Genomic DNA, 16,896 nt, shown 5'->3' with positions numbered 1-16,896 from the left:
TTATTTACCCTCGTCTTCATTGTTGTCTGTGTGCATGAATCTGGCCTCCCACACAGTGGAGTGAGTAAACTTCTTCGCCTCTGATTGTTGGTGCAGGATGAAGAGGTGTGAGGTGAGACAGGAAGTTGGACGTTTTGCTGTGAAAGACGGTCAGGAAATGACTCAATTAGCATTTCAAAGAACTGGCATTAAAAGCATCATGGATCACATGGGGGGGGGGGGGGTGCTATTATGGGCTACAAATGGCTGCAAAGACGAGCGACGTACCAGGCGTCAAGGATAACAGGTGAGCGATGTTCACTGAAGCTGATATTCGTGGAAATATTCAGAAAGTTCAGGATTACAACGAATTATTAAATGTCAGTCATTTTATTGGGCGATGGCAGGGAATGCTTTTGCGCTGCGCATCATGCACCCCGCCCCTTTTGGAAAGTAGGTTAGAAACGCGCACCTTCTATTGCAAACATGCGACGAAATGTTATTTATGCAAATACAACACCAACTATTTTACAAAAAGTGTTTAACCCAAAAAGTAAAATCCTCTGCAAGAACGTGTGGGACATTTTGCTAGAATTATATCACCAACGTGTATTTAGCAAAACGGTGTAGTAGACCTGGCCTCGATAATGAATATTATTTAATTATTTATGACAAACCCCATGATAAGTTTCGGATTTAAATTGGTAAATTGAAAAAAAAAATGGTAAATTGAAACAAATTACATAATTTATCATTGCACGTTTGCACCTGCTAAATCAGTGCTAAATGTGGCTACATTCTCAACACTGCTTTTGGATGCTGTGTTTTACAGTAACCTACCTGGTGGACCTCCACCTCATCCCAGAGTATGTTAATCATCTTGCCTCAACCATCAATGCTGCTCCTGTTGCTCTGGTTACAGAGCACACAAGGAAGATGTGTCTTTGATGAAGTACAGCAGTCGGTCAGAGTTGTAACTCCAATAACAGGGTCCACCCCCACCAAACACAGTGAGCTGAGCGACAGCCGACCTGTATTCTCTGCTTCAGAGCAGATCAGAGCTATCCATCAACATTCTCACTGGACCAGAGGAACCTCTCTTCAGAACCTCCAACCCCAGAGAACTATAAGGCAAGGCTTGACAGCAATGGCACCAATCAGAATTAAGATTTGGATCCCACAGGAGAGTGTCCCCCTGTCTGAGGTGGACAGAGAAAGACTGGATTCAGCGATCAACCAAACTGTCAGCATTGTATCCAGTCTGCTTTCAGGTTTGAGGTTCAGTCTGCATGTCAGAACAATCGCTAATGTCCTCTACTGTAAATGTTGATTGATCATTTCTATGTGTGTGTGTGTGCATGTGTGCGTGCGTGCGTGTGTGTCAACAGTGAGACACATTCCTGGCCCTTTGCTTCTCAGCAGAGACATCAATAAGTATTGCAAGTTCATCTGGAGGAATGCCAGCGCTGCCAATTACAACAGGTGTGGCAGAGCTTGTGTTTTGAATGGTAATCCCTGCTTGCCACATTGAGATTTCAGACACACCTTTGATCACTGTCTGTTTTCTCTTGTAACCATGACTACCTTTTGATCTAGATTGAAAGGGTTGTTTTAGTTCTCACTTGCTTGAGTGCTTGTTGTTTCCGCATGACAGGTGTGGTCGAGCCAATGGCAGCTACAGGAATGAAACTTGCCTGGATGTTGTTGTAAGTGGGTTACGGTACAACTGTATAACAAAAATATGTTTTTGTAAAGAATAACATTTATTCACCGCTGTGGACATTGACAGATACCAGATGAGCACCTAAGGGGCTTTGCTGTCTTCCATCATCCCGACTCACCAATCAGCACAGAGTTTAGACGAGAGGGGGCGGGACTTGATAATACAGACTTCCTGCTATATCTACACATACAGAACTCTCGCAGATGCAGTACAGAGGTGGGGAGATGACTGGTCTTTGTAGCTAATAAAGATTGTTACATACATACATTTACAAAGTCTCCAAGAACATACTCACACTGGTAGTACTATAGCACACAAACATACAACAACATGACCTGCAAAAAATAATCAGTTGTGGAGTCAATTCAGAGGACTAGGATATTCAAGTGGTTGTTGAATTGCATACTAAATCACTAAGTCAGATAGTCACTACTGTAATACTGGAGTCCTGCTAATATTTTTCCACCTTTTCCTTTTAACCCAAAGGGCATATTAAAAGTATTTGGTTTGTCACTATTATAATTCTGCCTGCTGCTTCTTGTTCACCCTCCCCTGCTAGCCCAGTATGCTGGCCTATGCAGCCCACTGCCAAACTGACCCTCAGGGTCGTCCCCTGGCCGGGACGGTGGTCATCTGTAGAGACCAGCTAAGGCAAGAGAGATACAGGCATGAAACTACGGTGCAGGTGAAAAGTTATTTGGGTGTTACAGTGTGTGTTTGGGTGTTACAGTGTGTGTTAGAGTGTTACAATGTGTGTTTGGTTTACAGTGCGTGTTTGAGTGTTACAGTGTGTGTGTTTGGGTGTTACAGTGTGTGTTTGGGTGTTACAGTGTGTGTTTGAGTGTTACAGTGTGTGTTTGGGTGTTAGTGTGTGTTTGGGTGTTACAGTGTGTGTTTGCCGGGTTTGTGTATGCAGTGTGAGCTTATACAGGTTTTTGTTGTCTTTTTGTTTCTGCAGCTATTGATCCATGAGCTGTTCCACGTGTTGGGTTTCTCGAGAACTCTCTTCAGCACCTGGAGGGACTGTTTCCACACTCGCCAAGGTCAGCCAGCTGTTTAACAGCCACCTGCTCTGTTTCAATTAGGTACTTTCAAATGAATGCTTTTGCATTGTCAATTTGTATATCAGAGTGGAGGTATGTTCAGAGCACAGTTTTTGTTTATTTGGGCGTGGTTGTATATCCTGCCAAAGAGCTATGTGAACTGTGAACTGACTCTGAAGTTGTCAGAACATACTAAGGAATAGAGGCCTGAATAGAATAGAATATCTTCATTGTCATTGTACATGTACAATGGAATTTGAACTCCTACCTTTTGTTGTGCAGCTGGCATAGAATGCATCCCTCATGGGCGGGTGACTAACTTGGATAACACGGGTCACATGCGGATCTATACGCAGTCAGTTGTCCGAGCTCTACAGGAACACCTAAATTCCACAGACCCTCAACTGGGAGGTCCTCTAGAAAACTTGGTACGCACTACATATAATATACATATTTACAATTATTGTTATTATAAAATGATATACACCAGTAATTTGTATTTTCTGTCCATTGTGCCTAAATATACACTTATGCATCATTTAAATGCAAGACACTGCATGTGATTGTGAAGATGTATTTCCTTAAATGTTGGCCATATTCTGAAAACTATTCCCAGCACTAAATCTGCCTTAGCGTGTTCATTCTGAACTAGCCAAATGGGGTGATGTTGTGGGGGTTTGAGGGGCTGTCCTGAGAATGAGGTTTGGGCTTTGACAACAAGTGTCTCAAGCAACTGTGCAAAACAAGTGCAAACCCAGACATTAGTAAGCATATCTGTCTTTGTACCCCTCTTTCTGTCTCTCAGGATGCTGACTTCAGTGGACTTTCGTCCCACTGGGAGGCTCGTGTTCTGCTAGGTTCCATTATGGCGGCTGCCCTCGGAGAGCCGTCTACTGTACAGATAGACCAAATGACTCTGGCAGCGCTGCAGGACACAGGCTGGTATTCAGCAAACTCTAGCCGAGCCCAGAGCCTGGTGTGGGGGCAAGGTAAAATAATCAAACGCACAGCCATTTTAAAGCTTATATGAGTAGAGTCTACATAGCAGTGTGTAAGCATTTTAATGTAGCGTTTATGTGAATATATCCCTAAATATATGCGTTCATATCTTCTGTCTTTACAGGTGAAGGATCACATTTTGGTACTCTTTCCATGTGTAATGCTAGCACCTCTTCCTACTTCTGCACTGGCAGGTACTGTGTGTTCAGCAAAGCTCCTCACCATTTGCAACAACCTGCAAAACTATTATGCCTTTTTTTCACTCCATCTGTACATATCTTTTTAATCTTTTTAATTTGACCATAGTGGCCTGGGGTGTCATTACCATCATCTCCACAAGGGGGAGTGTCAGACTGACCATTATCTGGAGGGATGCCGCATTTACAAACCCTTGGTAAATGGGGTAAGACTCAAACACTACCATCACTAATGGTCCCACCCAGCCTAACCAAATCTTTGGCAAATTGCAAATCAACTATTTTCAACATAACTGCACAAGTGATATACACCAGTGTGTTGCTATTTTTACAAAAAGTTGCTTCTGTACCTAATCAGAATGAACAGTTAAACGTGTTGTTGGTGCCTTTCTCTTTATTTATATTTAAGTCAATCCATGTGGTTGTCAACTATGCCCTACAGAGTGAATGTTGGAAGGAGGAGAACCAACCGGATAGCATGGGATGGAGTGGAGAGATCTATCACTCGGAGAGTCGGTGCTTTTTCTCCAACCTGAGCAGAGAAGTGTGTTTGTTCAGTGAATTTAGCATGTAGACAACTCAGGACTAAAGAAGGACAAAAGCAAGAAAGTGACAAAGAGAAATAGGCGAAGACAACAATATTGAAAAAATTATCAAGTTGATGTTATAATTTTGCCAATTAAAAAAAACTAAAATCCATCTACATTTCTTTTTTTTTTTTTTTACGGATACACAAACCGTCTAACCAGTAGTAAAATAAACCAGTCTGGTGTTTTCCTGACAGTACACAGTATTCTGCTGCATCTGCTGTGGTCTGAACATTCCTAGGGATTCATTTTGGTTTTGGTTCAACACAAATAAGCATGGTTTAAAATTACATCACCAGACATAGCATCCACTACTCCCTGTAATTCGCCCGCCAATTGGCTTGGCAGACCCAGCTCTTCTCGCTTGAGAGCCTTCAAAGTATGTGTCATGAAAACCAAGCTGGACAAGTGGAAAGTACCTCTTGTCTCTGTATGGACTGGAGTAACTCTGACTATCTCTTTCTTTCCTACTCTACGGCCTTTCTCTCTGAAGAACACCTCTCTGAGAGTCTCAGTGACGGGTCACTGTTACAGACACCGATGTACAGGGATGCGCAGGTACCAGATAAAGGTGTTGGACGCAGAGTGGTTGGATTGTTCACCAGGAAGTGCCATTGAGGTACCCAAAGACCTATCAATCTGTTAGGAGACCATATGAAAGGCCCCTCCTTAAACCCTCGAAAAGGTTCTTCCTATCGGAATGAATTGACCCGGAAGTATTAAGTGATCAGAGTTTTTGAGATTCTCAATATGCTAAATATAGGAAAGGTGCTTCAATGCTTCCTTTACATATCCTTTAGGATAGGGCACACTAAAGTGTCCTTTAAGAAAGGAAAGGTGATAGTGATGATTCCCCATAATTCCTTGCACCAAGTCAATAACATCACCTGGGTACAGTTTGACTTTACCCATTATCCCAAGGTGAATAACCCTGTCATTTTTTTTTTACAGGTTCCAGGTTATGTAGGCGTTGTATTCTGCCCTGAGAAAATATTATGTTCTCAATCTGACCATACCACTCCCGTAAACAATCTGGACCATGTCATTTTTCCTGTCCCGGACTCTTCAGTTGCTGATTTGTGAGTGTCCTCCTTTTGGTATTGGAATCACAATATTATGTAAAGTCGATAACTTTTGCTTGATATATTCTATCTGTGTGCTTTCAAATACTAATTTTCCCCTAATACTTTGTTTTACTTGTAGATATTATTCTCATGCACATCAAACAGCAGATCCCAATTTGACCTTTGATGCAGACCTCCTTTCCTCAGTACCATGGGAAAGTGCAAAGGTCATTGTACCTGCACTGCTGGCCCTGGCTTCTGCTTTATCACTCATCATTGTTTTTGGAGCAACCTATAAGGTCTTAAGTGTTCAGGTCAGAGTTCATGCTGAAGCACCCGATGTTGTTGTAGAATTATCATGACAGCTTGCATTTCAGAAGTGAGCCAAAGCAGTAGCTGAGTTTACTTCTAAGAGTAAATGAAGTTTCCTCCCAACCTCAATAGGCAAAAAGACAAAAACGGGTAAAGCTCTATTGCAGTTTTCAGTTAATTACATGATCATTTCAGCTGTTTAGGTCCATATTTGTTCCTCATGTACTGCAATCGTAGCCGAAATATGTATTTATTAATAAATACATTTGTATTGGTTTAGTAGACAATGTTCACCTGTTAAAACAACACAGTGGTTTTTCAAATGCATTTCTTTTAATTCAGAATAATTGACACTTTTTTAAAATCAATGTGTGCTTTTAATTTTCTGTGCAATTTTAGCACATTTTACCAAGTAGAGATATGAACTTTTATTTTGGTGATGGTGTGTTGAAACTGACCCCGGATTCCATTTCGACATGAAAGGGTAGATATTAATTTGGTTGTTTTGGTCCCCCCCCCCCAACTGTATTGCTAGATCACTGCACAATTTCTAGGATCGCAGTGACTCATCAGACAGCTATTACTTTTTTTTTTATATTGAATCCTTGGTCTGTGGGTCAAACAACACATGGAATGCATGCTTAATTATTAGCATTATAGACAACTGTAGTTACATCGCACTTCAGATAATGTCTGCCATAACCTGTTTTACAGAATCTAAGGTCTTCACTCTTCATGAGAAAAAAACAATTTAACTTGAGAAAAGAACCAAGCCCAGAACAGGGTGTTGAATAAAACTCATCACTAATAATCACATATCAATGTTCACAGTGGGAGATGGTGATTAGTACGGAATAAATGTATTAACACATACATACCATTTTTGGTCTAGCATCCTTTGCAGCACTATCTTCATTTTAATTGACTGTTGCCTTGACCCCTAGCTGATGTGTTGCTACTATTGCTACTATCTTTTAATGTACATTGAGTACAGTATCATGCATCTGTATCCTTTACAACAAAAAAAAGAACCAACATCACCATAGTGCAATTACTCGTTTATTTTGTCTTTAATTTAGGATTTCCTTTCGCCTTGAGCAAGAGAGATTTTCTATGTTCTTCTGTTCGTTTCTCGGCTTCATTTTTCTGTTCCCATTGCTTCATTCCCATGTCAACCTCCGAGCTCAAAGACACTACTCGTCTCTGTAGGTGTGAGAGCAGATATACCAATATGTAAATTACGTTTTGATATGGTAATTACAACATGTAATTTGTTTGTATACAGTTTTGAGTGATGGGGATAGGCTACTTACCGCAAACTCTTCTCTCTCTTTTTGCCTACGTGCTTGCCCTTTCATTGGTGGCCTGGGTCTGCCATCTAGGAAAAAGATTGTTTTTAAATACATGCCAATTACTATAACACGTACGCCCTAAACCATATTCCTAGGCAAATGTTAGTAGATTTATATACCGACAAAAGGCATACGTTTATTTTTAGGCTTACCAACATATGACCAATCTGGCAAGTCAGTTAACGGGCCATACTCTGATCCGTGTGTTGGTAATCCATGACTAGATCAATCATTTGTTGAGAAAAGACAGAATAGTGATGATATAAACAGTAGGCTACAGCAGAAGAGTACAGTTTATGATATGTCCTCAAATATTAACAGGAAATCCATGAATTCAGGATGCAACATCGAATGACTGAATCCCAAGCAATCCATACGCACCTCAGCCGCCATATCTGACCAGCTTGAGCCCCGTTCGTGGAGGAAAATGAACGACATTGATGCTTTAGGGCTGAAAGAAATAAGGTATGAGGGCTTAATCATGAATACATTCGGTGAGTTCTTTGGCTAACGTTTCATAGCAAAGATTTGCCGATGTGAAAAGCTAGGGGTAATGTTAGCAAATAGCCAATGCTACGACAGTTCCATTGTCAGCTAAATTGAAAAGCCAATTTGTTGGACACAACGCAAGTGTAGTCTCTAATAAATTGGTAGCACAATCTCTATGCAACCTACAGGTATTACCTAAATTAATTTAATATTTTTAAGTGTCCTCCCTCACCTGTAATACACAAACTCCTCCAGGGCGCTGCCATTTTGTTAATTTGCCATTACGGTAACCCGAGGAGGACAAATTGCTTGCAAAATGCACGACCAAATTGATGTTGAGGGTGTCTTTTCATGACCGCTAGATGGCATGCGACTGCAAAATATTGTGACCCTCATTTAACAGGTTGAAAAGTCATTCCAGAAAATGACTTTTGTATGATTAACTTTTTTGTTGTATCTTTTGTTTGACCCTAATAACATCAAACATGGATGGTATTCAGGGTAAACATCTACTCATATATTTTTTTAATGAAGTAGCATCTTTCAATAACTTCCATAACTCTCAAACTAACTTAACATCTGTTCCCTCATTTAGCTACCTTAAACTTCAATTTTCATCAGTGTCTCCTCAAACACCGAGTAAGCTCAATATTCTTATGTGCCTCCGACAAGTTCCCACTCGCTGATAACAAGGCTACTAGGGAGAGGCTGCGACATGCTGACAAACACGCGCTTGGTCAAACCGCAAAGGCAGGCGAAGACAAGACAGGGGAGTAGAGGGTGCTTCAGGGTAGGGAAAAGCGGTAGGGAAAGGGTCACGGCAAACGTGTTTTGTAGCCTATGTAGGTTCTGACCACGTAGACTTGAATGCCCTCTTTGCATTGGGATTTATGGTAGCCTACCGGTAACTACGGGACAACGAGTGGTATTTTCAGGAGAAACGAATACATTGTTGCCTTTCCAGAGCACACACGCGGCCAGACCACAATGACAGACTAGCCCTGGCATGATCCTTCCGCACATTCCACAGACTAAAAGCGCGAAAAAGTAGATCTTTGTTTTACATTCAATGCGGACAGAGTGGGCATGGCTCAACATACGTATTCTTCAGTTTAACATCTACTTAGAGAAAAGTAATTCAACTTTTGTCTTTTAATGACAAAAATAACCAGCCTCAAGTAGGCTAGATGAATATTGCCATTCTCTTCACTTTTCCTTGGTTCTGATCGCTGCAACATTTTGTTACCATCCTTACATCTCCCAGGTTATTACAAAGATCCTTGATAAAACTCCTTCGCTTCAATCCTCTGGTTACTCACGAAGACGCAACAAGGAAACTTTAGGATGTGTGACGAAACCGTGTTTGATACGTTTCATCCGCGTTGCCTGCACGAAAGGTGTCCCGGTTGGGGAAAGAGCCAGTGAGAAAGAAAGGAGGTGGAGGTAGTTAATTTAAGAAAGAAAGAAAGGAAGGCAGAAAGAATAAGTAAGTTTTCATTGGGCAAAATTGTGATCATACCGATCTATGTCAGACATTTAGATTTCAGAATGAGTGTAAGATTAAAACGTTCAAGGATTTTTGTTCATGAGGAATATTCATTCTGTTGCCTTGTTCCTCGTTTTCTGAAAACCTGCCGTTTTTAGTAATGTTGCCTCTTTCAAACGGGATAGGGGCAAGTGGCAAAACATTTGGAAAACGCTGAAGTTACGTTACTCCTTTATGTTATAACATCTATATGGACTTGGATTACGGCAGCTACCGAATATCATTCACCAAGAAGCATTCGAAGAAGAGTTGTATCAAAAAGGACATTTTTCTCTTCCTCTTTTTGGACCCCGCTAGCCGTGAACAGACGGGTTGTGCTCAGGAACAGCAGAGCACAACGACAAAGATCTCAGGGAAAAGAGAGCTGTGGGGGCACATTTCATTATTTGACTGCAGAAAAGTGACTGACTTGTACCAAAGAAAATCTGTTTTGGAACCACGAACTTTTAACGCAAACAGCATGAAGTGGAGTGCTGCACAGATGAAGTGGCTCTTGTAGCTTCGAAAATACGCGTAACGTTACAACTTCACTAATGTGACCGCTAGTTCTCAACGTGTGCAAATGGACCGTTCTATGCGTGAGGAACCTGTAGAAATCGAGTGTCTAAATACCGCAACCAGCGACTATAAATACTGTAACAATACTGTGTTTGTTTTCTAACTGTCTTTATTGTACTGCTGTTAACGCGTTACAGGTAGATATTCTCATCAGGTAGGGCATGTAGGCTGCTCTTTCTCTCTACTGCTTAATATGGCAAGCCTGCCCAGAACAAAAACATCATGATTGTACCTTAAAAGGCGTTTTTTGCATGGGTTATCCGAATTGTAATCATTGGTAAAATGTCCTAGTCGTGTTATTTATCCAAGGTATATGGGACATGTTTGTTTTTGTTTACTGTAGAGAAGTTTGTCTGTTTTCTACATTCTATGTTGCTGGTCCGAAGCATTTCTTCTGCTGTAGGAATACTTGAATCTTTGTTGTACGCACACTGTAGGTTAATTTATTGCGTAGTGGCGTAATTTTGTATTTTATTAACGTGCTAGTATAGTTCCAAGACTATACCTGTTGATTCATTCAGAACGTAATATATATCTATATATCTATAGTCTATCATGGACCGACTTGGCAGTAAACTGTTGACAAAGTTGAAACTGACAGATTCAGGGAGTGTGAAATTCTCCAGTTCCAAAAAGAAGAATGAACTGGCAAACACAAATAATAACAGCAACCGCAGCAACACCCCTACTGGTACAGCCACACATGGCAGCAGCAGCACCACAAGCTCCAGTGATGTGGCCACCCAGACCGGCGGCCTGAGTGGAGGGCCCTCTACCAGAGTCTCTCCCTCGCCCACAGCCTCCAGCGCTGCCCCTGTGGCTGTGCCCGCAGAATGCAGCCCACTGAACGAGCTCCACCCAGTGGCTCTGGCACCGCTGCGGCGCCCGCCGTCCCAGCTCCGCGCCTCCTGCTACATCTCGGAGGGCGTGTCGGACGTTCGGTCGGGAGGCCCCTGCGAGGGGCCCTTGCGGTGTGACGGCGAACCGCAGCAGATGGCGTGCGGGCTGAGCCCGCGGGCCTCGCTCAATCAGCGGCGCTACTCGCTGGAGCTGCAGCAGCTCGTGCGTCGCCAGCAGCTGCTGTCGCAGCCGCCCCCCTCCATGCCGCCGCTGTACCCTTCCTCCTCCTCCCACCCGTCGTGCCCGCGCTCGGCCGCCGAGCCGGGCTTCATGCCCGAGCCGGAGCGCCACAAGCGCTTCTCCCTGCAGGAGGCGCTCTTCTACAAACGCCTGAGCTCCGGGGGAGAGCCGTGGGACTGCGTCCGGCCCGCCTCGCTCTCGCACCCGCCACAGCGGGCTCTGGACGGGGCCGGGGGAATGGGTCTGGGCGGCGGCGGCGGTATGGGCATCGGCAGTGGCTACTTCCCGCCAGGAGGCACGGCGCTGAGCCCCTGCTCGTCCTTCAGCCTGCAGGCCGAGTCGCTGCTGGCCAGCCCTCGCTCCAGCTTCGCCAGCAGCACGGCGAGCGGCGGAGGCGGAGGAGGGGTCAGCCCCATGGGCAGCCGCTGCAGCAGCAACCGCACCAGCGGCATCAGCCTGGGCTACGACTCGCGGCACATGCCCTCCGGCGGACCGCTGCCGCCGTTGTTCTCCACCGCCCAGCTCGCGGGGGTCGCCAGTGGGCAGTGCTACCCTCACCACGTAGCAGGCAGGCCTTGCTCGCACGCCTCCATGGAGGCATGGGATTACCTGGAGGGAGCAATGGCTGGGGAGAACCGCCATTCGTACCCGCCTGCCACCACCGGCAAGTCGGCGGAGGGCTGGGCCGAACACCGGGCGGGCCCGGCGGCGGCGAGCGAGGCCGAGCGGTCGTCGCGACTCTCGGACCTCCCCGGCGTACGCTACCAGCAGGAGCTGACGCGCCTCCTCCTGAGGGACGCTGCTGCCCTGGAAGGGGACGATCTGATGGGTGGTCTGACGCTTCAGGACCTCCACATCACGGCACCCAAACCTTCGCTTACGCCCGCCACTGCGTCCAGTCACCAGACCACAAGTGGACCCCACAAAGCCCAGGAGGAGCCAGGAGGGGCCAGAGAGTCCGTGGAGAACCGGCAGGAGTTCTTTGGTAAGTTGTCATAGGCGCCGACGAGCCCCTCTGGGCTTGTTCTGTGAGCACACTAGTTTGTGTGTGATGCCAGTTAAGGTGGGGAGAATGTGATATTGGGCATGACTCAGAGGACGAGTCTAGTGGTTGCCACCAAAAGCCTAAGAGGCTCAAGGGAGGTTAAAGAACAGTGAGCACCCTCCACCACCCCACCCCAAATACAGCCAGTAAATCCAGAAGACTATCAAGGTTGGAGTACCAGACTATAAACCACCTTCCCTCCACAAACAACTCCCCACTCTGTTGATTTAGTTTGGTATTTATTGTTGAAAATTAGATTGAGAAGACCATAAATGCCTATTTGAATACTTATTTCTCTAAAACATAGCGTGGAGTCAGATTGAGAGATGGGTGGGGGCACTGCATAATCAAGTTTGTGACCAAAAAGTCCAGAATGGACTCAAAAAAGACCAACCTCGCCAGGGAATTTTTTTACTGGCATGGAAGAGTGAGTAATGCCCACAGACTGCCTTTAAAAACATCAAGCTATTTAGCCAGACTGCCTGTGAGGGTTCAGGGACTGTTTGTGTTCGTCTTTGGCATGACGCCAAGCTGAATGAATGTGTGTGTGTGTGTGTGCGTGCGCACTGGGTTGGGTGTGTGTGTGTGTGTGTGTGTGTATGTGTGTGTGTGTTGCCTGGCGGCATGTGCTGGCGTGTGCGTTGCATCACAGGTATTTGAGTCCTGAGGGAAGGTTTTCTCTGTGAAGAGTAGCAGGGGAAATTCATGGGGTGGTTCTGTGTGACAAACCGCTCTTATTGACAGGTGTGTGTGTGTGGGTGTTTGTGTGTGTGTAGGCAGTGGTGGCAATGACAGTGCCAGTTACTGGAGTGGTGCGTGAGCAATGATTACTCAGCCTGCAATATGTAAGTTAAGGGCTGTTACTGGTGCAGGCAAATTCCATAAGGGTTAAATATTTCACGAAGTCCCATATGGCCTGACTGTTATTGTGCATGTGAGAATTTCACTCTTGAAATAACTGAAAATAACCATGCTTATATGTGAGATGTGGAAGAAACAAACAATAAACCACACCACATTCCTCATTCATAACCAAGTGGAGAGTGTTGACCCTTGTGTTGTTCCCTCAGGTCCCTGTGTGAAGTGTGGGAAAGGGGTGTATGGGGCAGACAACGCCTGCCAGGCCCTGGACAGTCTGTACCACACACGCTGCTTCACCTGCGTCTCGTGTGGTGAGTGACTCATGATCCCGAGTTGACTTGTTTGACTGGGATTGTTTGTTTTATTTATAGATTTGTTTATTTATGAGGACAGCAGTGAGCGTTTGAATAGACTGACAATATTTCAACATGGCAAAGATTCTGTGTGTGCAGATTTGTGATTCATATTCATGTCTTTGTGTTGACATACAGTACATATAGGCCCAGATATAACCCAGCAGATTGCATGTGTAAACGGTGACTTCAGAAATTATAGGTTGGAAGATATTATGAAAGCCGGGAGCCCTGCGGTGAAAAAATGTTAAATACTATAAATGGCATTATTACTCAGGAATTCCAGTGACTCAAATTAGGCTGGTCATGTTTGTCCATGAAATGGGCAAGGGTTGGGCAAACAAGTTTGAGATGGTCTGACCTGGATTTAGGTCTATAAAGGACATTCTCACGTTAACCACACACTCTATCTGCCTCTGCTTTAGGTCGCACCCTACGGAACAAGGACTTCTACAATGTCAATGGGTCCGTGTACTGTAAAGAGGACTATATGGTAAAGACTGATTTCATACATCTATAACCAATATTATTGTGTAATCATCACTATTATTAAAATGGCCTATTATTAAAATACCCTACTGTTTTACAGTTCAAACAAAGCTAAATTCCCGAAATCTCTCATTATCTCTCTATTTCTTTCTTCTATCCTCCTCACCTCCTGTCTCTCCCACAAACTCCTTCACAGTTCTCTGGCTTCCAGGCAGCCGCTGAGAAATGCAATGTGTGTGGCCATCTTATCCTAGAGCAGGTGAGTGTGTATGAGTGTTTTTATTGTTCTATTTTTTTTACTTGAACTGCTTACTGCCTGTGTCTAGTTTACTGTGTTGGGGATTGTAATGTTCTCTTTGGGTCTGTCTCCAATTGATCAGATTCTGCAGGCTCTTGGGAATTCGTACCACCCAGGCTGTTTCAGGTGCATTGTGTGCTCTAAAGCCCTGGACGGTGTTCCGTTCACAGTAGACTACCTCAACCATGTCTACTGTGTCGCTGACTACAACAGGTACGAATGGCAATTCTTTAGTCAAGTCAAGTCATTTTATTTGTATAGCACATGAAGGGTTCAGATGCAAAAGCCTCTAAATGCCACCTATGTCAAAAATGAGATAAAGATGGTGAGGGGATGCTCTCCACACATAGTATACGCTAATCAAATAATTTAACTTCTAAACCCACTAAATACCACTCTCTTCCTGGTCTGAAATATCGATTTATAGGCAAAAACCTATAGGAGCCTGAATTTAAATGCTCATTTAAAAGAAAAGTGGTCAGACGGATTTAGAGGGTTTTGCATCTGAACTCTTCACATTTAAAAAAAACAACAGAGTTGACCCAAAGTGCTTCACAGTTGATGATCTTAAATACCCTCTCATTCACACAATCAAAGCTGAATGTTCTCTAAGATGTAGTCGAAGGCTGCTTTGTACAATAGCTTGACCCACTTGGAGGTAAACAGTATGAGATAGCACTCATGCCATCTAATGTTCTCTATGGACTGGAGGGATAGTCACTGGTGATTTGACATGACACAGATTTCAGTTGTAAGGCTGTTTTGGCTAAGCAGCGTTTGACCCTGTCTTTGTGTTTATCTGATCATGTGTGGTTGGAAGTACAGCAGCATGTGACCATGCCTGTGTGTTTTTCTTTTTCTATTTTAGGACTTTCGCTCCTAAATGTGCTGCCTGTCTACAACCCATCTTACCTACTGAGGTGAGTGCCTTCATTAGAGGGATGTGCATCCATAAATTATGGATTTCATGTGTGAATGTGCTGGTGATCATTTGCAAAACTGTTCTTCTCAAATGGCTGATTCTGATTTGTCTCATTGTTTTTTTTTGTGTGTGTATTGCAGGGCAGTGAGGAGATTCTTAGGGTGGTGTCCATGAACAAAGACTATCACTTTGAGTGCTACCACTGTGAGGTCAGTTGTGAAGTTGGTCCTCCGTACAAATGCTGTGTTGAGTAAAGCTTAACATTTTGAATGTATCACAATTTGTGCCACGACACAAGGGAATGATGTAAAATAATTGTGTTTTAACCATGGTCATACCACCTGTCTCATTTTCACCATAATAACCTTGACGGGAACTTGGAAAAAAGGGTTTATCTATCTAGTCTATGTCCCCAAATCTCAGTCATTTTCTGATGTTAAAGGTCCTATACACACACACACACACAAATGGTAGGGTTGGGGTAACCATGGGGTAAACATTAAAGTGCCCATGTAAACACCAGGTATGATGTATACCAGATGTACTTTCAGATGTATGTAGACGCGTCACGTCAGGATCTGCTGAACTGTAATCCTGAGGTGTCTCTCTCGGTTTCCCCCCTGCAGGAATGTAGAAAGCAGCTCTCTGATCAGCCCGGATCCCAGTGCTTCCCCCTGGATGGACACCTGCTGTGTCACGCCTGCCACATGATAAGGATTGCGCGCTGCACATAACCTTCCCCCTCACATCAACAAACAGGGAGGAACCTTTCCTGGCAAGAAACACTCAGTTTGTACAGCTTTCTAGTTCTCCAGTTGATAGGCAGTTGCACTGTCTGTCTGTTGCTGTCTTAAGTGGAAAAGTGTTACCACATTGACTTACTCATATGCTTGTGTCAGTGTCGAGGACTAGTGATGGACCAGTCAAGAATGATGGTATTCAAAATGCCATTGATCAGGCAAATTCTGTTGCGTGTTTTTTGTTTTTGTTTTTGTTTGTTTTTTTACAGTCAGAACTGTATGATTATTTTTTATGCCTGACCAAGAGATCATTGTCTCTGCTCAAACAAAGAGCACAAATACACACAGATCCTGCTGACATTTCAAAGTCTGAGTTCTGGCTTTGAACACAGCTGTATTATTATCGTATGAACTAAGTACTAAAAACACACAAACTACTGCTTATTATTCTGTGTCTACTGTGTGCTGTAGAGAAGAACAAGGGACTATTATCTGTTTCTTGTGAAGTCATATTTAATATCAGTAGCAATGGTTTTGCACTTAAAATGTTTACCTTTTTAAAGAGATTTAAGAACATGTACCTTCAAAAAAAGATGAAAAACATTCCTGTATCTTTTTTTTTTAATTAATAAATATTTTGTGTGGTTTCAGAGAAAAGTTTCAGTGCATTTCTGTCTAACTTATTAAGCTCATGTAACATCAGCAATAGGGCTAGTGTCCATAACATGCAGTATACAAGTTCAGGATAAATCTGAGAGTAGATTTCAGACTGCTATCTTGAGTGATCTACCCCACCCTCAATTCTGTGTGGTTAGTTGCTTTTCACCTCATTCATCCAGTGGAATTCATTTTTGTAAAGCTTATTTTCAGCGCTGAATTAGCAACTGCGATTGATGAAGACGATCTTTCGTCATTTAATGGCAAGGGTTGTGAAAATGTGTGGGGTATTAGACAATATCTTAATGAGATCAAAACGTTACTACTTCCTTGTCATCATTGAGTATGTGACATGACAAGTGACAGCGAATCTGATCACCAACTAACAGAAGTAGGACATCAAGTGGTGGAAGATAATCCCAATACAGTAAATGTGTCTCATTAAAACAAGGTCCTATTGGAATGTCAAGTCCCTTAAGGTTTTCAAGAGCTAAAGCTACATTTGTTGGTCTTCGTCTCAGAAACCATCCAACTAAAAGAAGCTAGTAAATAAGCTTTTTTTTTTTTTTTAAATGCAGTTTATTTTGTATCCTTTTTTATGC

General features: G+C 43.5%; 3 protein-coding genes across 6 annotated transcripts; 2 read left to right on the top strand and 1 right to left on the bottom strand.

The window, feature by feature from the left end:
• The first annotated feature begins 225 nt into the window (after positions 1 to 225).
• Positions 226 to 6,358, top strand: LOC121689744 (leishmanolysin-like peptidase 2). 3 transcript variants are annotated; one of them, XM_042069834.1, is made up of 15 exons: positions 226 to 286; positions 812 to 1,250; positions 1,368 to 1,461; positions 1,634 to 1,685; positions 1,769 to 1,918; positions 2,262 to 2,387; positions 2,661 to 2,745; positions 3,028 to 3,173; positions 3,551 to 3,734; positions 3,869 to 3,938; positions 4,051 to 4,138; positions 4,384 to 4,485; positions 5,022 to 5,147; positions 5,480 to 5,607; positions 5,732 to 6,358. In XM_042069834.1, exons 2-15 carry the CDS (start codon positions 848 to 850, stop codon positions 5,952 to 5,954), a joined length of 1,977 nt encoding a protein of 658 aa, XP_041925768.1. In that variant the 5' UTR covers positions 226 to 286; positions 812 to 847; the 3' UTR covers positions 5,955 to 6,358. The 3 variants fall into 3 exon arrangements, with proteins under 3 accessions (XP_041925768.1, XP_041925767.1, XP_041925769.1); XM_042069833.1 differs by having other exon boundaries at positions 4,051 to 4,147; XM_042069835.1 differs by lacking the exon at positions 5,732 to 6,358 and having other exon boundaries at positions 4,051 to 4,147; positions 5,022 to 5,086; positions 5,480 to 5,573.
• A 589-nt stretch (positions 6,359 to 6,947) lies between these two features.
• Positions 6,948 to 9,145, bottom strand: mrpl52 (mitochondrial ribosomal protein L52). Of its 2 annotated transcripts, none has more exons than XM_042069837.1 (5): positions 9,065 to 9,145; positions 7,638 to 7,707; positions 7,409 to 7,476; positions 7,218 to 7,282; positions 6,948 to 7,107 (listed from the first exon to the last, which is right to left on the bottom strand). In XM_042069837.1, exons 1-5 carry the CDS (start codon positions 9,120 to 9,122, stop codon positions 6,964 to 6,966), a joined length of 405 nt encoding a protein of 134 aa, XP_041925771.1. In that variant the 5' UTR covers positions 9,123 to 9,145; the 3' UTR covers positions 6,948 to 6,963. The 2 variants fall into 2 exon arrangements, with proteins under 2 accessions (XP_041925771.1, XP_041925772.1); XM_042069838.1 differs by lacking the exon at positions 9,065 to 9,145 and adding an exon at positions 7,978 to 8,659.
• ajuba (ajuba LIM protein) lies at positions 9,073 to 16,371 on the top strand. Its single transcript, XM_042069832.1, has 8 exons — positions 9,073 to 11,914; positions 13,045 to 13,146; positions 13,614 to 13,681; positions 13,874 to 13,936; positions 14,058 to 14,188; positions 14,844 to 14,895; positions 15,038 to 15,106; positions 15,524 to 16,371. The coding sequence occupies exons 1-8, from the start codon at positions 10,405 to 10,407 to the stop codon at positions 15,629 to 15,631; spliced, it is 2,103 nt and encodes a 700-aa protein (XP_041925766.1). The 5' UTR covers positions 9,073 to 10,404; the 3' UTR covers positions 15,632 to 16,371.
• The last annotated feature ends 525 nt before the right edge of the window (positions 16,372 to 16,896 follow it).

The sequence above is a fragment of the Alosa sapidissima genome, chromosome 18 (genome assembly GCF_018492685.1).
Source record: "Alosa sapidissima isolate fAloSap1 chromosome 18, fAloSap1.pri, whole genome shotgun sequence".
NCBI classification, from domain to species: domain Eukaryota; kingdom Metazoa; phylum Chordata; class Actinopteri; order Clupeiformes; family Clupeidae; genus Alosa; species Alosa sapidissima.
The sequence above is the reverse complement of the archived record's forward strand: the minus strand, read 5'-3'. Positions and strand labels throughout refer to the sequence as shown.